The sequence below is a fragment of the Pestalotiopsis fici genome (genome assembly GCF_000516985.1).
Source record: "Pestalotiopsis fici W106-1 unplaced genomic scaffold PFICI_Scf_3, whole genome shotgun sequence".
NCBI classification, from domain to species: Eukaryota; Fungi; Ascomycota; class Sordariomycetes; order Amphisphaeriales; family Sporocadaceae; genus Pestalotiopsis; species Pestalotiopsis fici.
Genome location: NW_006917093.1, coordinates 4363959 through 4386938, shown reverse-complemented (window position 1 = coordinate 4386938; position 22980 = coordinate 4363959). Strand labels below are relative to the sequence as shown.

Below are 22980 nucleotides of genomic sequence, written 5' to 3'. Positions count from 1 at the left end.
TTATTGCTCAAGATTTCCAACTCTCGTGTTCGTCTCTGACATTCTTACACAAAGACTTGTCGAGTTTTCAAATATTGTCGTTCATACTTCACTCTCGACCCTTTTATTTTCGTTAAAATGTCTTGGAAGCATTCGTTTGCTCAAATCCAACTCCAACGGGATGAATCCCGGCCATTGACTGGAGGTATTGCACCTGTCGTCGACTCTGATATGTTCAAGAGCCCACAATGTCTTCAAAAGCCTAAATCGAAGAGTATGGAACATTTCTTGAGTGTGGAGAGCAGAGCACGTGGTGCTGCAACTCTCAAGGCTGGGGGTGCCGAATTGACTGAAGATATTATCAGCTTGAGCACTGGAAGACCTTCATCCGAGTACTTCCCATTTCTGAATCTCAGCTTGGAACTTCCAAAAGTACCAAGGGTCTCTGAGAGTCATCTGCACCAGTCAACTACTCATGCGATTGAGAAGCATGGTCTACCGGGCTCTAAATCCCTCGATCTTGCCATATCGCTCAATTACGGCTATAGCGCAGGATCCGAACAACTCATACGCTTTGTGACTGAGCATGTTGAAGCCATACACAATCCACCATACTCGAATTGGCACTGCTCTCTGACTGTGGGAAGTACTGCCGCGCTGGATGCGGCTTTCCGCATGTTCTGCCAACGTGGAGACTTTATTTTGATGGAAAAGTTCTCCTACTCGGGAGCGATAGAAGCTGCGCGGCCACTTGGGATCCAAATGGCAGGAATTGATATGGATGATGACGGCCTGTCACCGACGCATCTGGATAATCTTCTCTCTGAATGGGACACTGCGCAACGTGGTGCTCGGAAGCCCTTCCTACTCTACACAATTCCTACAGGTCATAATCCCTGCGGTATTACACAGTCTCTTCAGCGTCGCCGAGAAATCTACGCTGTGGCTGAGAAACATGATCTGTTCATCATTGAAGATGACCCATATTACTTCATGCAGTTCAATGGCCAACAGAACGCACCTCTACACGCTACAGAGGACTCGGAAGGTCTGCCAATAGCCATCACTGAGCCAACGTGGGACCTGCTACCATCATACCTGTCACTCGACGTGTCGGGCCGGGTACTGCGGCTCGACTCGACATCGAAAATGCTGGCACCCGGCTTGCGCTGCTCCTGGATGACTGGCAACTCCGAGATCATATCTCGTCTTCTCTATTACCATGACGTGAGTACAGTGTCACCGAGTGGCCTATCTCAGCTCGTCATGCATACGCTGCTAAACGAGGTCTGGGGGCATGAAGGATTCATGACATGGCTCGAGTACCTGTGCGACGAGTACTTGCAACGGAGGGATATTCTAGTCAGGGCCTGCGCCACGCATCTCCCAAGCCGTATTTGCTCATGGCATGTACCAGATGGTGGCATGTTTTTGTGGATCAAAGTAGCCTGGCAGCAGCACCCGTCGATTGCAGATGCCGCAGCTGGTTCACCGGGCCATGACGAAATGTTGGCGATAGAGGATTCCATCTATCAAAACGCAATGAAGCGAGGCGTCATGTGCTGTAAGGGTAGCGCCTTCTGCGTCAATGACCAAGAGAAGGATATGTTCTTTCGTGCTACCTTTGCGACTGCTTCATTCCAACAAATGGAGGAGGCCATTGCAAGATTTGGAGGGGCGATTTCTGCAGAGTTTCAATTGATGGATTAAGCTATGTCTTGTCGTACAATTGATATACCAGTTGTCTACGCGAATATATAATTCCTAGTTTGAATGCACTTCTTTGTCTTTTTCTAATCGCTTCGGTGTTTTTCCATGATTTTCCACTTAGAAGAAGAGAGAGGTAAAAGAAAGAGTTTGACGGGAGAAGAAGAACTCCCCAGTATATATCTCATGTTGAATACAAACTTGAAATTAAATTCTACAATAAACTACAAGATCACCCGCACCAAAAACTTCGCATTTCCACTCCACTGAGAAGTTCTGCTATTGCGTTCCTGCATGGCTCTGTTTCATCCGCCATTGAATCGCTGCGCAAAGCGTATATAGAGTAGTCACAATTGGCATGGCAACACCGTGGCGCTGTCCCTCCCGCAATGGCTCCCCAAGAATGTATTCAAACTCAATAAGTCGGTTCTGGTTCATTCGTTAGACCCCGGGACTAACGACAAGCAGCAAAAGGCGAGATCAGACTCACCTTGCGAACATCTTGAAGCATGCTTGGAACAAAACGATCTTCGATGGGATCGGTATCAATCATTGTCTCGACAATATCCACTGACAGCTCATGGCCTGAGGCTTTAGCCGCAGCCGCGATTTCTGTCATTGCGCTCGATATCAAGATACGGGCGTGATGACTACTGAGCCTCAAGGCACCCGTATCCAGGTCCGTGATAGCAGAAAGAGCGTTGAACGATACATTATAGACAAGCTTCCTCCATCTATGCCAGTTGGTATTGGCCGTGTAGTTGCATGATGCCCGGCCTGAAGCAGCATAGATGGCAACAAATTGTCTTGCGGCTTCCATTTCGCGGTTGGCATCGAGCTGCTGGTTGTGAAAAGCTCCAATGCTCAAGTCGTCTGTACTTGTGTGCTCAATGACTCCAGGGCAAATCTCCTGGGCGCCAATCATGCTGATGCCCGACAGCACGATATTCGTTGGAAATTTCTCAAAATATGGTTGTTCAATGTTGAGTCCATTTTGAATAAGCACAATGACTGTGAAACCTGGACTGACACATTTGTCAATTTCTGAAACGATATTAGGTGAACAATCCATAATGTTCTTTGTCGTAATAACGACAAAATCGTAGGGTGTGTCGCCAGGCCCAAGCCGTGGTATGCTATGCAAGACTAATTCCGCATTATATCAGCTCCAATTTTACAATACGTCAAGGGCTGCAATTCACCTGTTGTTGGTCTCCAGCTGGGTATGTCGCCATGATCGCATGACTTGAACTCGTACCCTTTCTTGTTCACGACCGCAAAATTAGATCGTAGGACCGCGGTGACGACTGCTCTCGAGCCAGTTTCCATGTTCAAGGCGGCCATGGCGCCGAGAGCGCCGCCTCCTATGAGGAGAATATTCGCCTGGTGCTCCATTATCGGGAAGGTACTTGACGGAAAAGAGTTATATGCGCAATGGAAATGCAGTGGCTGTATTGTAAACTTAAATAACCGCGTGGTTACCGAGGAGGATGAGTTCTTAACTTCTCATATTAGATGCCATTCTCGGAATAGTGTCTACACACTTGCAGCCCCACAAGCCAATGCCACTACCAAGTACCAATATTACGAATAGGATTGATACATTAGGCTTGCTTAAGTGCCTGCTGCATATATTTCACACCGCCAATACAGGCCTGCCTTGCCTTTCCCACAGCTCTGCCATTTTGCGCCAGTTCTTTTCATTCCCTGCCCAATACTCTACCAGGAAGAGCTCCACCTCCTTGTAGTTGTTGAACCCGGTTCCCTCAATGATTGCTTGGTACCATTTGGAGACGAGAACTTGTCGTTCCTCCAACCCGTGACTCTCTATTCCAGCGATGAGTACTGGCCAAGGCAAAGTTTGAATAAGTGGGACGTTTGCAATGAAGTGGTCCAGTTTCTCCATGAGCTCTTTTGACAAGACCTGAACGGCCGGATCCTCTGGCTTTAGGCGGCAGGCAGTACGATAGGCAAAGAGTAGTGCTGCTGTATGAAAAACATCCGCTAGCAAGATGAAGTGCAGTCGTGTACTATCATCTGCAAGTGCGGGCGAAGCGGCAGCGTTCATCATAGTTAGGCCACGAACTGTTTCGAACTTGGTGCGAAGAACGCTTGCAGGTGGGATCTGCGAGGTATTCGTTTCGCCTTTCCAAGTGTAAGTGTTTATTTCATGGATCAACTTCATGTATTCTGATAATATGGCCTCCGGGTCGTTGGATTCTTGAAGGACGACGTCTTGGCTATTCATATGAAGGCGAGTTGTGGTTGACGCCAATATATCAATTGTGGAAAATTGCGCTCGTAGAAATTGATAGAGCTCGCTTGTTTCGGATCGGGAGATGGAGACAGCGTGGATCAGGGTTCGTGCGCCAAGTCGATGGGAACACCACAGCATCGACTGACTCCCAATACACTCGTAATTTGATAAGACCAAGATTGACGCCAATATCCATTCCACAGTGTGAAGTTCAAGTGATACTGCCGCGCCGCTGCTGCTCATCATGTTTACAGTACGTTCGAGTTCCCGCGTGATGTGAGAAATCACAATGTCGTGAGCGTTTTTGGAGAACATTGAGGAGGAAGCTTTCCGGGACATAGCATCGTGCTCCGATGCTATAGTGAGTATAGCGAGCAGTAGGATGGGTTGGGATCTGGCACGTGGAATGACCAGTCGTTTGTATGGATTGCTAGGCGAATCAATCCAGACCATGTTTCCAGCGATACGATCGTGATAGTAGTGAACCATTCCACATATCTCGGCGGTTGTGAGTGCCCCAGGTACTAATCGTGCTATGTCGACAGCAACGTCGCTCCATTTGGCCACCTGTTCGGATGATATTTCTTTTCCGCGGACATGGGACGGACCGATGACGATATGTTCATGAGAGGCTCCTGTCCCATGCAATTGTCGAGGTTCTGCTATCCCCCGAAATCGACCGCGGACTGCAATGGCGCCGGCCCACCGGAGGCGACGTTCGTAGCCTGGGCACGTCAAACCTTTTCTCTCGCATTTGCGACAACTAGGCAAAGTTTGGTCGCAACGAATTCGCCGGCGAAGACATGTTGCACAACCTTTACGTTTTCCGTCAGTTTCCTGGTCATTGACGCCGCCAGACTGGCGATCAGGAGCCTGTGATACCATAGTGCAAATATAGGAACCCGCGTCCGAGGTTGACTCAATGACTGATCGGCGTGGAACAATGAATTAGATAGAAAAAGCAACGCATGTTGTGTAGAATTCTCTAGCTCAAGAGGTTGTTCTGGACTTGTTAATTGGGCATCTGAAGCAGCGGGTTTTGGCTACTCATCGCACCAAGCGCTGGATTGGATAGCGGCTCGTTCATTCATGCATGGGGTGAGGAAGTACATCCAACTGCCACCAGGTAGGCACGGGCTGCTTGTAGGCAAATATAGTTGATCTAGCTTCCGATTTGCGCACAGGCTAGCTTCATTAGGGCAGCTAAATTAGGTAGGTGCCATGTGATAATAGTTGCTGTTTCAATGGTTGGCCATTGTAATATTATATGATTCGATTACGTTTTACCTATGGTAGGTGTTGCGTTGAAGTTGCACGTCTTGAAGTTATATACCTAGGTACATATATGCATTTTTGCCGAAATTGGAAATACTCATTCAAAGTCTTATTATTACCTACTCTCCTTAACTCCAAACATTTCCCCCCAAGACCTTTGGACCTAGACTTCTATCGATAACTGACACTAGGTGCCCTTACAAGCGTTATACTCGCTCGCTGACCGTGCTACAAATTTGGATTGAGTATATTTATTGGGATGTCCGATCACTTGTTTCGCTGTCTGATGGCTTTGTGTCGTCACGCTCTTTGGAAGTGACTGACAGGGGCTCCTTATCGGTGCTGCGAACACTCACACCATTCAACTTGAGTCCATTCTGGCTGTTCCTCAGCACTGAGTTAGTCTTGTCGACAACCACATCCTCCAATGGCAGCAACTCCAGAGGCGCAAGGAAACGCGCCTCTCCGTCTCCCGTCCCAGGCCGACTTCTGCTCGGAGAGTCCATGTCGCGGCTCACAACCCTGGTGACTAGTATGTCGTTGTGGGAATTTGATGACGAAACGCTCAGTGAGCGTACTGCCGCCTCATCGTCAAATTTAGCCCCTCCAGTAAAGCTGGGGGCACGGTGTATACCACCTCCCCGAAATCTGTCAATAAAACTGATGGGGAGCCCATGATTTTGGCGACGTCTGCGAATCCACAAAACATAGAATCCTATAAGCAGGGCCACAGCAGCAATGCTACCAATGACTGGGGCAGCAATCCAGGCATTGGAAGAAGTAGTCGCCATTGAAGAGACTGCAGTGGACGTGGCTAGTCCAAGGGAGGGGATGGAACTCGATGTGGTTTCGGAAAGGGGCAAAATTGTTGAACTGCTCGTCAGAATTCTTGTCGATTGCGAGGATGGGTCATTGAGAGAGGCAGTATCAGGAGTGTTGGCTGGAGACAACTGCGCAACAGACGGTGTCGCCTGCAATACCGAAGAACTAGGTTGAGAAACAACCATGGGTACACTGTTGTCAACGGTCATGAAGGCTGAATCAATTCCTGCCTTTGATAACAGGCCGCCCGTCGTCACGGTGGTCTTGAGGAAACAGTTCTTGAAGCCTTGGGATTGCTGAACGTCATAACTGACACCACCACATGCCGTCATTGCCGCGCAGGCATTCAGGCAAGCATCGAACGTGGGCTGAAACTGCTGCTCAATGTCGTTGCCAGCAAAGACTTGACCGCACTGCAAGTTGAAGTTCTTCGAGGTCACGAGCTGGATTGCGCCTGTGCCCAAGGAGTCACACCGCGAGGAAGGCGGTGGATTGGGCAAGATTCCAATTGCAGAGTCGGCATTTGTAGTTTTCTGAAACTGCGCGCCCATGAATGCAGTCTTGAATATACAGACGTTGTCGAGTCTGAAGGTGACGCCATCGCATCTTGTACCTTGATAGGATGTGCTGTAGATTTTTCTGTCAGCTCAACTCGAAGCAAGCTGATAAAGAAGAATAAATGTTGGAAGCTTACCATATACTGACGCATGTGCCTAGGGAGTCGACCTGCATGCGATCTATCTCGACGCCTCCGATATCGAGCCCGCACAGCACATTGAACTTCTCCACGTCACCAATCTGGGTGCCGTTACCATTAGGACATGGGAAATGACTGTTGCCTGCGCCGACTTGTCGGGGCATGATATCTTCTGGAAACATATTCATAAGGCAGCGCGCTGCACTGCAAAGGAGTGTATTGGATCGGGAAAACGAAAACGAATTAAAAAAAAAAATGAAGAAACGAGTGACAGACCAAACACCTACATAGATGGTCTTAATGGGACATCTTGAAGTTAAAAGAGAGTATAGACTGCGTCGAAAACGAAAGAGAGAGAAAATAGGAATGCGATGCTTCAACCGTCACAGTCACGGTCTCGGTCTTATAGGACATTGTGCGGCTTGGAGAGAATATACCCGGCGACATATCCGTGTATCAGCATCATGGGCCGAAGGACACCAGAGTGGTGTATTGCGAGCAAAGACGGCCCACGCCACCATATTGGAAAATAGCCGCGCGTGGTTAAATCAACCACGAGACGACAGGAGAAGTTTACTGCTTCAGCCATCATAGTCCAGTCATTAAGGGGCGAATAGAAGAGGTCGAATGGTATATTTTAAGATGTCTCTTGGAGGCCGTGAGCTTTGGTTCAAAGACTCATTTCGGCAACATTTTGAGTCAAATTCCGACTGACTATGGTCGCCCAACAGCCTGGAATCTGATCTTGCAGATGCAAACACGTGCTGCAAACATACATCTGTTCATCTCAAGTCTTCAGACGAAAAGCAATGCCCGTGCGTTTGTCGCTCCTTGATGAGAGGCTGAGCTTACATATTCACTTGCCTTAATTGTGATTTCGACTGATCGTCAGTCTGTAACAGAGTCCCCGAGTTCAACCTGATAGATGTCAGATGGATGTCCCCGTGATCATCAATTCATTTATTCATGCGAACTGGTCATCCGGGAGGCCCAAGCTCTCGGGGTGCTCAGAAGGGCCAGCCCGCTAAAGCCGGCTCCCAGCCAGAGCCCCAAAGCGGCACTAGAGTCTAATAGCTTGCGTCCCGTGCCCCAAGCAGCAGCTTCCCCAACCCACCCAAACCACCCTACGCGCTTCCCCCCACTCACCAGAGTCAGCGGAGAGCTGTGAGCCACGGCCAGGCAAAGGCACCTTAACGTTACGTCAGGGGACCGGTTGACACACAACAGTTGATCTACATACATTGTGCAACTCCTCAGCCTCGCAGCCTGGCCTTGTTTATAACGTATTGCGAACTTCTTGCGCATCTGCGCATCTAGTACTTTCGGATAACGGATTCCCAGACATGAGCTCGTCGTCGCTCCAAAAATGACCTCGAGCCACAGTGATCGACTCCCTCCTCGGTAGCTTGCTTGGTTGCGTCCCTCTCTTTGTGATCGACAGCACCCGGTCACGATACGATGGGTCAGGCATACTCTCTCACCACGCCGTACGCCGGCTCCGCGGGCATCGATGTCCCCGAACTCTCTGACCTCGTACACGAGAGGTCCCTCGGAGATGCGCGCTTCATGAAATCTATCCGCGCACGCAGCTACGATGGGCTCGTTCTCGCCAAAGTTACCGTCAAACCACACACTCCCATGTCCTTGAAATCATATGGCGTCAAGATTCTCAAGGAACGCGATAAGCTTCAAGATGTGCCCAACGCGCTGGGCTTTGAGCGCGCTTTCGAAACGGACACGAACGCTTATCTGATACGCCAGTTCATGTACAGCTCGCTTTACGACCGCTTATCGACGAGACCATTCCTGGAAGATATTGAGAAGAGATGGATTGCTTTTCAACTACTATGTGCGCTTCGGGATTGCCATGCACGGGACATATATCATGGAGATATCAAAACTGAGAATATCCTCGTCACCTCCTGGAACTGGGTGTATTTGACAGACTTCACTGGGTCTTTCAAGCCAACCAGACTTCCCGACAATAACCCGGCCTTATACTCGTACTTTTTTGATCTTTCAGGACGTCGAACATGTTATATTGCGCCGGAACGATTTCTCGCGCCCGGGGAAGAGGCAAAGGAGAGCGACAAGATTACGTGGGCTATGGATATCTTTAGTGCCGGCTGCGCTATTGCCGAGCTGATCCTCGAAACTCCCATCTTCAGTCTCAGCCAGCTGTTTAAGTTCCGGCGTGGCGAGTTTGACCCCGTTATATCGCATCTCAGTCGTATACCGGATCAGGGACTGAGAGAAATGCTCTCCAGCATGTTGGCCTTGGATCCCGAGAAGCGATATTCCGCAGAACAATACCTGGACATCTTCAAGGGGAAAGTCTTTCCAGAATATTTCTACACATTTTTGCACCAGTATATGGAGCTCTTGACCGATACTTCATCGGGACGCGCCCCTGTATCTGGCGCTACTAAGAATCTAGGCGAAGCCGACGATAGGATAGATCGAATCTTCTACGACTTTGACAAAATCTCGTACTTTTTAGGCTACCACGACAAGGAGATCAAGTCGGATCTGACTCCTTTTACGCCACGGCTAGGCTTGGGTCTCTTCCCTGTCATGCTCAGCATTCCAAACAATGAGCACTTTGTATCGGTTATCGCTCAGCCTGCGGCCGATGACGGTACCCTGATATTCCTTACAATGGTTGCTGCATCTCTACGGAATACAGCACGATCGGCCTCGAAAATCCGTGCCTGTGACGTCTTGTTGGCCTTTTCAGAACGACTTACGGACGAAGCAAAGCTAGACCGCGTCCTGCCCTACCTCATGACGCTGCTTAACGACGATGTTGACGTGGTGGCAATCGCTGCCTTGCGCTCTGTGACGCAGCTACTGGCAATGGTTTCTGCAGTAACCCCTGTGAATGCCCACGTTTTTCCCGAATACATCATGCCACGGATGCAGGTTTTCCTGGCTGGCGCGTCCCGCCAGTTGGTAATGGGGAAAGAGCGTCGAGAGCCGACCTCGCTGATGAGAGCCACCTATGCATCATGCCTAGGGAGTCTGGCAAGCACAGCGAGCAGGTTTCTGGAGATGGCTGCCATACTTCGTGCTGAAGGGTCAATAGCTACTGCAGACCCTGAAATCGAAGCTGGAACTGATGCAGAGACTGCATTTGACTCTCTCTTCGATAATGCCCAAAGAGAACTGGTGGGTCTCTTTGAAATGCATGCCAAGGCCATGGTTGAAGATTCAGACGCAGCCGTTCGCCGGGCTTTTCTGAGTTCGGTCCCAGAGCTGTGCATGTTCTTTGGAAGCGCAGAGTCAAACGATATCCTCTTGACTCACCTCAACACATATCTCAACGATCGTGATTGGATGTTGAAGTGTGCCTTCTTTGACACTGTCGTGGGCATTGCTACTTTTCTCGGAAGCACGAGTCTAGAAGAATTCAACCTGCCACTAATGGTGCAGGCATTGGCAGACCCGGAAGAGCACGTAGTTCAAGCTGCCATTCATTCACTGGCGGAACTTGCAAGTCTTGGTCTCCTCTCTAAAGCGAAGACCTGGGAGCTCATCGACGTCGTCGGGCGTTTTACGATGCATCCAAATTTGTGGATTCGTGAGTCGGCAGCAGAGTTTCTGTCCAACGCGGCCAAATTTAGCTCGTCTGCATCCATCAGATGCGTTGTCTTACCACAAGTACAACCATTTCTGAAAGACTCCCTTATCCCCGACTTTTCTGAGTTGGGCCTTCTCGAAGCTCTCCAAAGGCCGCTATCGAGAACAGTCTTCGACCAAGCACTCGTATGGGCACAAAAGGCTGAGAAGAGTCTGTTCTGGAAGGCTGTACAAAAACAGAAGCAGTCCAACTTCACAATCACTACTATGGGAATGGTCAGAACTTCGAGAGAGCCTCAATCCCTTGCTTTGAGTAAGACTCCAAAGAATGATGAGGATGAACAGTGGCTCTCACGACTCCGCAATTACGGGCTCACTCCAGACGATGAGTTCAAACTAATTGCGCTCCGGGAGTTTATTTGGCGCTTGAGCAGAATGAAGGATCGGGAGCCTGTATTACCAGAGGGCGGTACAGGCCTGGCACCGATCCTCCTGCTGCGCAACATCATGGAAAAGTTCCAGGTGCAAACGATCATGTTCGACGACACGGTGCCACCACTTGCGCTGAAAGATGGCGAAGTCGGGCTAGATTTGTCCAAGGGCCCGTATACCATTGCCGATGCTTTGCTTGATGCTTCAATGACGATTGATGAACCACTAGGCCGCAGAAGGGTCGCTGCTCTCAATACTCATCGGTCCCGTCTGGGCGCACAAGGCGATGCTGTTTCTCCCAGAACATCCATCTCCCCCACTGCTGGGCAAGCATCATCTTATCCAGATGGAGAGTCGCGGCGCGCATCCTCTGCCGTACGGGGACGCCAGGAAAACCGCGATGATGCCACTGACGCATCCGAAAGACCGTACTCAGTCCGGCGTGCTTTCCGCCCACAGTCAAGCGCTCTGGATTTGTTGAGAAAAGATAGCAATAGATCAATGGCAGAGACCGGAACTACCGAAACTAATGCTTTTGGCCAAGTTGAAGGTCCTTTTGTGCCAAACGCACCCAAGATCTCTTTGCCCGGCTCTGCCGGAGAAAACGTGGACTTGACCACCGTCAATGACACGGAAGGAAGGCAGAAAGCCTCGCATACTTATGAAGGCAATGATCCAAACATTCTGAGGATGTTGGATGGAATGTTTATCGACAATTATCCTCACGACATCGCCGAGTTTGGCCCTGTCGTGACTCCCGTTTCGAGAAAGACGAACAAAAATGCGGCGCAAGCACCAGCAGAAGCTTGGAGACCAAATGGCAGACTTGTGGCCACTTTTGCTGAACATACAGGAGCCATCAACCGTATTGTGCCGTCCCCCGACCACATGTTCTTCATCACTGGCGGTGATGACGGCTGCATCAGAGTATGGGACTCGGGTCGATTGGAACGTAATGTGTCGCACCGTGCACGCCAAACCCACAGGCATGCCCCGGGAGCAAGAGTTGTCGCATTGTGCTTTATAGAAAATACACATTGCTTCGTCAGCTGCGCTACAGACGGGTCAGTGCACATTGTCAAGGTTGACACCGTTATTTCAAGTAACGGATCGCCAAAGTATATTCGGTTGCGACTGCTTCGGGAGTATCAGCTCCCTGCTGAAGAATATGCCGTCTGGTGCACACATTTCAAACTCGACCTTCCCTCAGTACTTCTTCTCGCAACCAATCGTTCTCGGATCTTAGGCATCGACCTTAGGACAATGACACTCCTCTATACTCTGGAGAATCCAGTACACCACGGTTTCCCTACCTGCTTTGTCGTTGACCGGAAGCGCTATTGGCTTTTACTTGGCACATCACATGGCGTTCTCGACCTGTGGGATCTACGTTTCAAACTTCGCTTGAAGAGCTGGGGTATTCCTGGAAAATCTCCAATCCACCGGTTGGCCTTACACCCGAGCAAAGGTCGTGGCAAGTGGGTGTGCGTCGCTGGCGGTACTGGTCTCCCGGAAGTCACCGTTTGGGACTTGGAGAAAACCCAGTGTCGTGAGATTTATCGAGCGGCTGGAGCATCGTCAAGGGAAGGTCCGAAGGAATACAAGGCCTGGGATGTCGATGAGGACAAACCCGAAGGTATGCTCGGCCGTTTCGCCACCAGTATTGAGCCCTCATCACAGACGGTGGACCGGTGTGTCAAAGCCATGACCGTGGGAGCCGGAACAACAGGTGACCACGATCGTGATGTTCGAAACGGGTACATCATCACTGGTGGTGCAGACAAGAAGCTGCGCTTCTGGGATCTCAACAGGATTGAGCAAAGCAGTGTTATTAGTGGTTTAGTACCAAACGATGATGCTGGCGCGACCAAGCCTGTTTTCGTTGCACATACCTCGCCAAACAATCCCAACCTCACCCTCAACCTGGAGCGATTGCCCAAGACATCAACGAATGCCGAGCAGACAGCCGGAAAGAATGGCGAGACTGCACCATCCAAGAAAAGGGAAAAGCCGCCTAGACATACTGTTATTTCCGCAGAACAGGGCAAGCTTCTTCGGAGCCATCTAGACACGATCCTCGACATTGCAGTCCTAGAGCATCCATACACAATGACCGTCTCAGTCGACCGCTCGGGGGTGATTTTTGTTTTCCAGTAGGAATGGGATCAAGATATGATGCGTGCGATTAGGTTGAGAGGGGACAGAAGAGGCTTGAGTGAAAGTTTTATAATTCCTGAGAGGGTTGAAGAACATGATCAGGGAGTTGGTATGAGCCAATGAGGGCGGTCGAACATCACGATAATGTTTGGCCGTACGGATATCTGTAGTCGTGTTAGCGCCTATACCACCGTTTAACGAAACCCATTTTTGAAACATGTATTGCTAGACAAAATTCATGTGAGATGTGGCTGCTAACGTACACCACTTCTGGATTTAGGGACGAAGGAAAGATCGAACATCAGCTCCTCAACTTTGTCTAGCATGCACCATGTCTAGATTTCTGACCCATGGGTACATTCGTGAAGGTAAAAACCTCCGGCATCCATGACCAATACCAAGGTATAGTAGCTTAAGATGATTTAGCAGTATGGAGTAGATGAAAGTTTATCTATCTTGTATTTTAAGCACTCGTATTGAGCGGGTAGTAATAGAAGGGGGAGAAAACAAATCGACCGAAAACTGTCTATTGGTTCACATCTCAATGCTTGTCCGTGAATGGATACCCATGGAATTCCCGTGGAACAACCATGTTTGATAGGCATATGTTCGCTTGCAACTTGTCAAAATCTTGGGCCCGTGGGCCAATGCTACCCACAGATCTGAGGAATGAAATAAAATTAACACATGGTCAAGGTGCAACTTCACCGGACAAGCATTGCCAAGTCTTCCCTGGCCGTCGATTATGACACAAAGAAGCAGGATCATAATGACTTCTACTTGGCTGGATCGAGTTGAATCCTCTGCGTACCGGCTTCCGACAAAAGCTTAACACGATGGTATCAATTAGAATGGAACCGGATTGATTGTGTTATCCACGTCAGCGCGTAACTATGGTGAGTACTATGCACACCGAGAGACTAGGTGATTTTTAGTGTCCAACTATTCAGGCAGCTGGACAAATCTCACACTATAAAATAAGCCCCTGAGCTAGCCGGTTTCCGGGGAGGATTTCTTAGGAAGTGACGATTTTTTGGGCTTGGCCGCACGAGCATGAGCTGGGGACCCATAACCGTTGCCCCATAAATGTTTCAGAGGAGACGAGAGGATGATGATGTGGTTATCGAGTTTTATTTTTATTTTTATTTTTATTTTTTGGTTCCCTGGTGCTGTCAGTCACCTCCCAATCCTCAATAAGCTTTACCAACGCGATTAATGGCCATGCCAGCATGGTTTTCTCTTGAGGAATACATTACCGCCCCCATGGAGTCCAGTTGGTTCATGGTGGTGGTCATGGATGCTGTGCCAAGCTCGCTTGTAGACAGTTTTGAGCCTCAACTGACAGCGCCAATATATCGGTACCATGTCAGGGGAAGGGAGAGCATCTAGAACCATACTTGGCGCCTCACGATGCGCCTATAATATCGCTTACGCAAACCACTATACGAGCACCCACGGCTGGTGCTACAGTACTCAGTCGTCTTTTGGTAAGAGACCCAGTGGTCCCAAGACTGTTGAGCAGCTACGGCTACCCCGCGGCTCTTCCGAATGAATCTGCAAGGAGAATGAAATATTGCGCGTGTGATGTAACGCATTCATGCGAAAAACAAGAGCAATCAATACACGATATGAGATAGATTCGCAGCCTCAAGGTTGATCGCTGTCGAATTCAGGTGGAAGAGGCTCAAAAAGAGCGACCACAGCTGATGACCTCGGCTGCTTGTTGGCCGGCACGCGGCGCATCAACAGATGAGTGGTCAATCTCCGAAGAACATTCAGATCAGACAGCCCAAACATTCCTTGCCCCACGCGTACCGTTTCTAGATAATTGCAGTCCCCATGTCAATAAGATCATCGACCAGCAGCCGCCCAGCTCCTCGGTGCGTACCGAGAAGCGAATGTTAGCGGCGCGGCTCCAGAGAACCCACTCCGCCCGTTACAGTTATAATGTGGCAGGGGACCCTCGTCGCCTGTACCCTGTCCAGCTCATGAGGCTCTCCAGCACTTTACACAGGGGGTAGACGATGCATCTGCCATGATGCCGATCCTATGGGCGTTTACTTGGGGACATGGGATGAAACGTTTGGACTGGCTGGCCGGGTACCTACCTGCACTACTTGCACACGACTCTATCTCTCCTGGGTGGAGGTTACCGGCGGACATGATCCATGGGCTCTCTCCCATATGGATACGGCGGAGCCGCAAAACGTTCCTGGCCATGCTTAAATATAAGACGGGCCTTGTCCCCTAGGACATCTCGAGAAGTCTTTTCTTGTCTCTCAACCATCTTCAGCCATCTCATTCTTTGTACTTTGTTTCTTCGCTCACTTGACAGGTCGGTGACCTCAGACGTTCTTTTATACACTTACAACTTCGGCTTCGCACAGGTGCAACTGCTGCTTTCTTTCAATCAGCCCAATCAAGTCCGCTTTGCTTCGCTTCTCTCAGCTATCAATACAATAAACCAACCCCCAACAGACAAGATGAAGTACGCCATTACTTTCGGTGCCGCTGTGGCCCCCATGGTCGCCGCCCACGGTATGATCAAGACGCCCACTCCTCGTAGCGCTGGTACCGCCATGTCGTCTGCTTGCGGATCTCAGATCTACAACATGTAAGTTCCCCAAAACCTGTAGTCAAGATAAAGGAAACATGATCTAAAACATTTCGAACTTACCAGGATGAGCTCCGACTCGTACGGCAACATCCAGGGTGAGACGCAGCTCATTGGCAGCGACTTCACCGACGAGTGCAACCTCTGGCAGTGCAAGGGAATGCAGTACTCGGACAACACGGCCAACGTCCAGAGCTACTCGACCGGCGACGTTGTCGACATTACCTACGACATTCGCGCCCCCCACACCGGTACCGCCAATGTCAGTATCGTCGACACGGCCTCCAACACCATCATTGGTGATGTTCTCGCCTACTGGAGCGTCTTCGCCTCCAACTCGCAGGCCAGCGCTGCCAACGAGACCTCCTTCTCCATCACCATTCCCGATCTTGGTGGCAAGTGTACCACTGGCGGCGAGTGTGTCATTCAGCACTACTGGGACAGTCAGTCCGCTGGTCAGACTTATGAGTCTTGCATCGACTTTACTGTCGGCGGCTCCAGCAGCGGTAGCTCTGGAAGCGCCAGCACTACTGTAAGTCAAGTTGATAGGTGAATGAAGATATACCAATGGTTACTAATATATCAATCAGACTGCTGCCGCCACCAGCGCCGCCGCTGCCACTTCTCAGGTGGCCACCACTTCCCAGGCCGCCACCAGCGTCGTTGCCGTGAGCAGCACCAAGTCGGTCGTTTCCGCCGCTGCCACCAGCTCCGCCGCCGCCGAGACTGGCGACGATGATGAGGATGACAGCTGCGATGCCGACGATGATGATGAGGCCGAGGATGCTGGCGATGACGAGGACGACGACAGCTGCGATGCTGACGACGAGGATGACGAGCCCGTCGCCAGCTCTGCTCCCGCCTCGAGCGCTGCTCCCACCACTCTGGTCACCCGTACCTCCACCGCTGCCGCCCAGGCTACCTCTGCTGCTAGCTCTGGCTCCAGCTCTGGTGAGTTGCATTGATATCGCTGAGCGAGCCAAGGAATGAAGCTAACCCATAATCAATAGGATCCGTCGCTCTCTACGGCCAGTGTGGCGGTATCAACTACTCCGGAAGCACCACCTGCGCTTCGGGTACCTGCACGTGAGTTACCAAGAACATCCCTTGTATATAATTTCAATGGATGAACAAGAAGCTAATGTTTTCTGATTAAACTAGTGTCATGAACGACTACTACTCTCAGTGCGTCTAAATGGCAAGAACTGCCGTTGTGGTAATGTCTAAACATGCCAAGACCTAGACGTTGCTGTGTAGCGAACTTTTGCTTCATATTGTATATATTGAGATGCTTCCAAGGGGGCGTGTAAAATAGACTTGTGGTTGATTCATTTGACTTGTCCCCTCCAAAATGTGATGTTCAAAGAATGGCTGTATACTAGTAAAAACTCAACATCTGATAGCGAAGTGAATGTAGACGAATGTCACCTTTGCGTGTTTCATTCTCTGCATAAAATTACCTCTTACTCAACAAAGTCTGATGGTACATCCGGCCCTATCTTTTGGTCAGCCTCATGGCTCCAATTTGCTTGCATATTGTGAGGAAAGCAGCCTTACCCCAAACGTGGAGGCCATCGGGTGAAGCCAGCGATCTGTGTGGAGCTTGCGTGGAATCCACGAGATCACCATCGACATAGTGCTCCATGATGAAGCCTGCAGGGTCGTACCTATAGGTATCTAATTTCAGCTCTCGAACTTATGCCAAGAATACTAGTGGAAAAGAAAACATTCCGTCTTACCAGTAATCAAAGATTTGGCTGCCGAGGACGTGGCGTCCAACGCCCCAGCAGTTCTTGTAGCCTTTGGCTCTCAGCCAGTCGTGGCCGAGTACTTGAGTGTCAAAGTCGTGCGTCTCATACGACGAGTGGTGAACGTGATATTTCGGTCCTTGGTAGAAAAAAAAGCAGTGGTGGTCCACTTGCTCCGCGCCCCGGTCGAGCCGAAGAAAGGTAGTAACATCGACGCCTTCGGCATTGTGGACAATCTACACATGTTACACCGTGAATTCAAGAGTGCTTCGATATATATGAGGAGTTGAATTTATACTTACGTCACTTGGGATGAAGTTGAACCGCGATGTGTAAAACTCAAAGGTCTTGGAGTAGTTTGTGGTGCAATGACCCCAATGTCCAAGCTTATGGACAGGTGCTGGCCGTTTCTTGAAGCGCTGTGTCTTGTTTACGGCTCTGTTCTTTTCAGTTGGCTATATCATGTTATTGAATGACTTATCAAGATATAATGTTCAAACAGAAGTTAATTCCTCCGTCATCGATGAAACTTACATAATTCACGGCCTCGTGTGGCAGTGGAATATCCAGCATATCAACAGTGTCCTGGCCCCAAACCAGGTGAAACGGGAAGCCGTCAACTGGATCCAGAAACGTCACACGCTTACCACCTCCAGGCGCGTCTTCGATATCATGGATCTTGCTTGCCTTGGGCAGCGTCTCGGAGGCGACTCGCAGGTCTTCTTCAGACTCGACCACGTAGGCGACGCCGCCAAACTCGTTCTCCCCCCGGCCGCCGGGGTTCCGGATCGCACAAATGACCCATGGTTCTGTCCCATAACCGCGGAAATAGATCTTGTCCTCGCCTACTCGCTTCTCTTCCGTGAAGCCAAAGTCTGCCAGAAATTGGGCCGCCGTTTCCAGATCTGCGTACTTGTAGTAGGCGTGCGCTATGCGCTTCAGTGTTATTCTCTTGTGGGGTTCCGGGCCGGCCATGGTGGGGGCGCTCCGAGCTGGCTTAGGGTATAGTCAAGCAGGGTTGAGGAGGGCGCGATTTTCAGGAGTTTTCTATTCAAATACGCTAAGCATTATTATGAGTACAGAAGATGGTGTTTTGGAATGAAATATGACTTTATAGAGAACCAAGATACCCGAAATTCGGTTGGCCGAAGACGATTAAATTGGCTATATATGTGGTGTCCATGGGCAAATCTATCCGGAGCTGTTGGAGTAGTCCGATCCGTAAGCGTCCGGCATTATTACCGTTGACCCTTTTTCGGCAAAAGAAAAAGAAAAAGAGAAAAAGAAAATGGGAGAAAAGGAGGCGAAGACAGAAATCTTGCTTTTCCTCAATAATCTCGCGTTGGCTCGAATGTCCGCCTGTCAAACTTCTTCATGTAAGTGGGACGCTTTGCTGTTTAAAAAAGCCCAATCGATCACACTTTTTGAATGTAACACACTGATATAATAGGACTGCATATATGTATACACTACCACCTCTTTCTGAAGTCAAAAACGAGGGGAAAAAATGAACAAAGCCCAAGCATTGAGAAAAATCTACGGAAGCATAGCCGCAAGCCTCAAGGGCTACTACTTGTACTGGCATCGTTAGTTAGTGATGATAGCCTTTCTATAAGTCAACGCACTCACCAAATTCTCCAATGCCAAGGTCGTGATGACGCATTCAGAACACTAATAGCTAAACACTCCCGGGTTCACCTTTAATCTGAGTGATTGCCATTACAAGTATGTGAATACCTCCGGAGTCTTTCGATTCTCTGGTAAACAGCGCATCAATCTGGCCTCAAAATGTTTCAATGTCGTGTTGCCAGCTGAAATGTCTTCCGTCTGTCGCAGTATTGCGAGCAAAATATCGGAAGAAGGTAGAGTAACGAGGGTGTCACTAGACTCTTCATTGCTTATATCAATAGGTGTGTTGACGGAGGCCCCATATTTCAGCATTAGCAGGACAAGTCCCAGCCAATCCTGGAAATACGTGGACTGGCGTTCTGACACCACATTTATTGGGGAGGACAGGAAGCGGTGACAGCCCGCTTCCAAGGCGTGGGCCCATGTTGGGAGAAGGCTCCTCGTCGCCTCCATGGTGCCAGGGTTGTCTGGTTGTGCCATATAGGGAAGCAGTGTTTTGCACATATCGATGCCTATATCTGAATCTGATATACTGTAGCGGTAACTATGGGCGAAGCTGAACCCGTACGAAGTCCGGTAGGCCAATCGAAAGACGGGCTTCTCACCACATGGGGATTGAAATCTCCATAATCGACAGGCCTCTTCCGCACGTTGTGACGGACTCTTGAGACTAAGCTTCAACTTGACATACTCGCTCAAGTCTGTTTGGGCTGCGAATGACATGAAGTCCTCAGGGTCAGGTAGGCAGAAGTCCCATTGTGTGGGACTGTGATAATCTTGAGCACTTTCGAATGCTGTGAACCATGCCATTCGAGGGGGTTCGCAAATCGTTGGGTGGAAGCTCTCCATTCCCTCATTCTTTCCGAAAATCTGCAACACACTTCTCCGTTCGTTCATTCTATCCACCAAAGATGCATAAGCCATCGGATCACGAGAGTATCGATCCAGGTGATGAACATGATTGAGAAGGTCAATGGCTGACACCAGGGCTTCTCGACGCCCCCGTTGAACATCGAAAGCTCGAGTGCGTAGAAGCCGGTCGACTACGTCATTGAGAGTGATGAAACCTTCGATGAGTGCGGAAGAGCAACTGACTAGTTCAAAATCACCTTGATCGCCAAACACCGAATTCCATGTAGATGGCCGTTCTATGAATTGTTTTGCGGTTTGGTGCATGAAGTTGACATACGGGTCAGCCACGAGAAATCCACCACATCGACTCTGGAGTCGGCGTTGATAGGTTCTGTATATGCCAGCGGAGCTTGTACTTTCTGTCTCATTGACCTGTATGCAGCTTCCAAAGCCATTGGCTTGGATCTTCTCGAGTGACTGAGCCGCAAATGAGAGGTGAAGCAGATGTAAAGGCACTTGTACACTGGCAACAAGTACAAAGAGTCTTGCCGACTCAAACCTGTCGGATTTGACAATGTTCCTCAACATCGACATGTAAAGCCCTTTTTTGTCACCCAGTCGGCTGGGGAACTTGTCCAACGCACACAACAGCTCTTCCGGCCTATTCCCGTTGAAGTTGTCATTGATCAGTCTATCAACGACAAGTCTGACCCAGAGGAATACACCAGAAGCTTTTTGTGCGATGGTGGTTGCAAGCCTCTCTATTTCGCATAGTCCATGTGTCTCCTGAGATAGCCGTCCATGAGAGTAGCGATAGATATCATTCCAAGTGTGAACATGCACCTGGAGTCTTGGCAATTCTTGAAAGCTCTCCTCAAAGACTGTTAGTTCCCGGCACGAGAAACAGATCTTGACGTTTTTCCTTGAGCACAACTCGAGAACGAATGTGGAAATTTCGCGATAGCCATCCGCGATCCACTCACTGAACCCCCAAGCAGCATCGTTATCGCCGCCATCATAGATCAGATCCTTCTGTTCGTCAGTGTACTCTCCGATTTGCTCTATTAAACGGAACTCGTCCAAGCCGTCCAGGAACAAGAACAACTTTGTCCCACGTGCTTCGAGATCTGATATAGCCTTGCGCAGAATGGATTTGAGCTTGCGCCAGCTACGTTTGCAATCAGATTCAAAAAGTCTCATGGGCACCTGGTGTAGTATTTGAGAGATCAGACTTCGCAACATTCCCTCACGGGACTTTTGAAGATCTGAACCTTGCTCGTAGAAGAAATAGGTTGCAAAAACGATTGGTGGAGAATCAGAAGCCCATTGACTAGCCTTGATCGAAGTCTCCTGCGTTTCTTTGAGGTACTTCATGAGTGTGGATTTTCCACTGGCTGCTTTTCCACTGATGAATAGACCTTGATAGGAAGAGTCGATCCAAGTTGCAAATGTTAGATTGTGAGCCTCCGTCACGATTGTTGCGTTTGAGGCGATCCACTCGAACGTCGACTCATAAGCATCATCGATATCCGATTCACGATCATCAATCTCCGCAAATGACAGGTGCTGAACTTGCCATTTCATGTGATCTGTGAGGAGACTTGATTCTTGAACTAGTAGATGATGAACAAAGTTAGGTGTCCGTGTTGGTCCATAGCTCGTCGAATTGACACAAGACTTCTATATAATCACGCACCTTCCTCTGCAGTCAAGCTCGGTGTCACCAAGTCAATAAGTAGTCCCGCAACTCTTTCATACATAGGATCATCCCTGGCCCCGAACTTTACCATATCGATGTGGTTCGCGTTGATGGAGCTACGTAGAACATTGTATCCGTCATAGGAGGCCGACGCTTCGGGCACGATCTATTCTTCTAACATTAGCCAGTGCTTCACGGCCCTGTCGATAACTATTACTCACCATGCCGATGGCAGTTGGTAACTCTTCCCGCACGCAGACGACAGGAATATTATTTGAAATTGTGGTCCATGATTCTCTTTGATGCTCCAAAATCTGAGAGTTCTCCTTGAGGGCATCAAGTAAAGACTTGTTCGGTCGTCGCCAGGCGAGCTTTGCGATTCCGGCGATGATCTCGGCATAGCCCTCCGTTGACGATCCTCGATGCGGTGTTCCGAAAAAAGCCACACCACAGGTACTGGCGTAGATCTCGGCTTGTCTCGGGTGTCTGTTGTGGCTCTTGTATTCTGCGGACTTTATAAGCGCGGCTTTGACTATGAGTCCTCCCAAACTATGTGCCACAAAGACGATAGGTCGAGTCTCGGAGAAAGGTCAGAGAAGTTTCAAAAGTAAAGAATGGAGTATTTGTGACATACGATGTCCTGGCGCAAACGGGCGAGATCTCCCAAAAGAGTATCTGCATGGCCAAAGATGCTTTCTTGGCTGGCGTTGCTGAAGAAATGTGCAACATCGGCATCATATCCCCAAGTAATCACTCGTGCGCTGCGGATGTCATCCTTAAGGAGATCGCGTGGCCAACAGATGTTCCCTTTTGACCAGGTCTTGCGCGCGGAGCCTCGAAGGCCATGAACGAAGATGATGTCTACTCTGCCGCTGCTGTAGCCGCCAGTGCCGTCATACAAGACTCGTGGTCCACGGGATTTCGAATCGTAGTCTTCTTTTGTTTCATGCTTAGAAGACTTTGGTGTTTTCGTAAAAAGTTGATCCCAAGTTTTTCCCATCGTTGGTAGATGCGAATGAGGACATTGACGGTCGAAATTGAGTAGAAGAAAACCACACCTTTTGTACTAAGCAGAGGCGAGGCTGAGGTCAAGGGCATCCAACCCCGCATACATCTACGTGCTGGCTGTTCAGCAGAAAGGAAGCGAGCAAATGAGGTCTGACCAGGTGGCGCGAAGAAGGGAGGGGGAAGGTATGAGGAAAATCCGCCATTTTGAAGAGTCGTGTAAGTGTGCTCTACTGATTGGCTTATGCTCAGGCTGGAGAACATTGTTATCTATGAAGGTATAGCAGGGATATACTTCTGTCTCAAGCATTTTCGGAAGCAGTGCCAATGGGCGTCTTGTTAGTGAGTTCATATGCCTTGATGGGCAGAAGCATACTAGTGACAAGATATATGAACATGATACTCACATTCAATTCCCCATAGTGATGGTGTTGAACTTCAGTGCACCGAGTACGTACTATATCATAGCAAACTGTCCCCTGACTAATGACGCCACTGAGGGGCGATTCCGGCGCCGGACCATGCAAT

At 49.5% G+C, this 22980-nt stretch overlaps 8 protein-coding genes across 8 annotated transcripts; 3 read left to right on the top strand and 5 right to left on the bottom strand.

Annotated features, from left to right (window-relative positions):
• Positions 1 to 117: 117 nt before the first annotated feature.
• PFICI_05473 (uncharacterized protein) lies at positions 118 to 1689 on the top strand (the record flags this gene model as incomplete). Its single annotated transcript, XM_007834054.1, has 1 exon — positions 118 to 1689. One exon carries the CDS (start codon positions 118 to 120, stop codon positions 1687 to 1689), a length of 1572 nt encoding a protein of 523 aa, XP_007832245.1.
• A 276-nt stretch (positions 1690 to 1965) lies between these two features.
• Positions 1966 to 3081, bottom strand: PFICI_05472 (uncharacterized protein; the record flags this gene model as incomplete). The annotated part of the gene is made up of 3 exons (XM_007834053.1): positions 1966 to 2115; positions 2177 to 2832; positions 2889 to 3081. 3 exons carry the CDS (start codon positions 3079 to 3081, stop codon positions 1966 to 1968), a joined length of 999 nt encoding a protein of 332 aa, XP_007832244.1.
• A 241-nt stretch (positions 3082 to 3322) lies between these two features.
• Positions 3323 to 4828, bottom strand: PFICI_05471 (uncharacterized protein; the record flags this gene model as incomplete). The annotated part of the gene is made up of 1 exon (XM_007834052.1): positions 3323 to 4828. The coding sequence occupies one exon, from the start codon at positions 4826 to 4828 to the stop codon at positions 3323 to 3325; it is 1506 nt and encodes a 501-aa protein (XP_007832243.1).
• A 641-nt stretch (positions 4829 to 5469) lies between these two features.
• PFICI_05470 (uncharacterized protein) lies at positions 5470 to 6901 on the bottom strand (the record flags this gene model as incomplete). Its single annotated transcript, XM_007834051.1, has 2 exons — positions 5470 to 6667; positions 6735 to 6901. The coding sequence occupies 2 exons, from the start codon at positions 6899 to 6901 to the stop codon at positions 5470 to 5472; spliced, it is 1365 nt and encodes a 454-aa protein (XP_007832242.1).
• A 1294-nt stretch (positions 6902 to 8195) lies between these two features.
• On the top strand, positions 8196 to 12905 carry PFICI_05469 (uncharacterized protein; the record flags this gene model as incomplete). The annotated part of the gene is made up of 1 exon (XM_007834050.1): positions 8196 to 12905. One exon carries the CDS (start codon positions 8196 to 8198, stop codon positions 12903 to 12905), a length of 4710 nt encoding a protein of 1569 aa, XP_007832241.1.
• Positions 12906 to 15388: 2483 nt separating this feature from the next.
• On the top strand, positions 15389 to 16714 carry PFICI_05468 (uncharacterized protein; the record flags this gene model as incomplete). Its single annotated transcript, XM_007834049.1, has 5 exons — positions 15389 to 15519; positions 15586 to 16051; positions 16110 to 16470; positions 16530 to 16605; positions 16681 to 16714. 5 exons carry the CDS (start codon positions 15389 to 15391, stop codon positions 16712 to 16714), a joined length of 1068 nt encoding a protein of 355 aa, XP_007832240.1.
• Positions 16715 to 16982: 268 nt separating this feature from the next.
• Positions 16983 to 18242, bottom strand: PFICI_05467 (uncharacterized protein; the record flags this gene model as incomplete). The annotated part of the gene is made up of 5 exons (XM_007834048.1): positions 16983 to 17014; positions 17077 to 17186; positions 17259 to 17503; positions 17570 to 17722; positions 17802 to 18242. 5 exons carry the CDS (start codon positions 18240 to 18242, stop codon positions 16983 to 16985), a joined length of 981 nt encoding a protein of 326 aa, XP_007832239.1.
• Positions 18243 to 18986: 744 nt separating this feature from the next.
• On the bottom strand, positions 18987 to 22447 carry PFICI_05466 (uncharacterized protein; the record flags this gene model as incomplete). The annotated part of the gene is made up of 4 exons (XM_007834047.1): positions 18987 to 21361; positions 21445 to 21613; positions 21669 to 22025; positions 22082 to 22447. 4 exons carry the CDS (start codon positions 22445 to 22447, stop codon positions 18987 to 18989), a joined length of 3267 nt encoding a protein of 1088 aa, XP_007832238.1.
• Between the last annotated feature and the right edge of the window lie 533 nt (positions 22448 to 22980).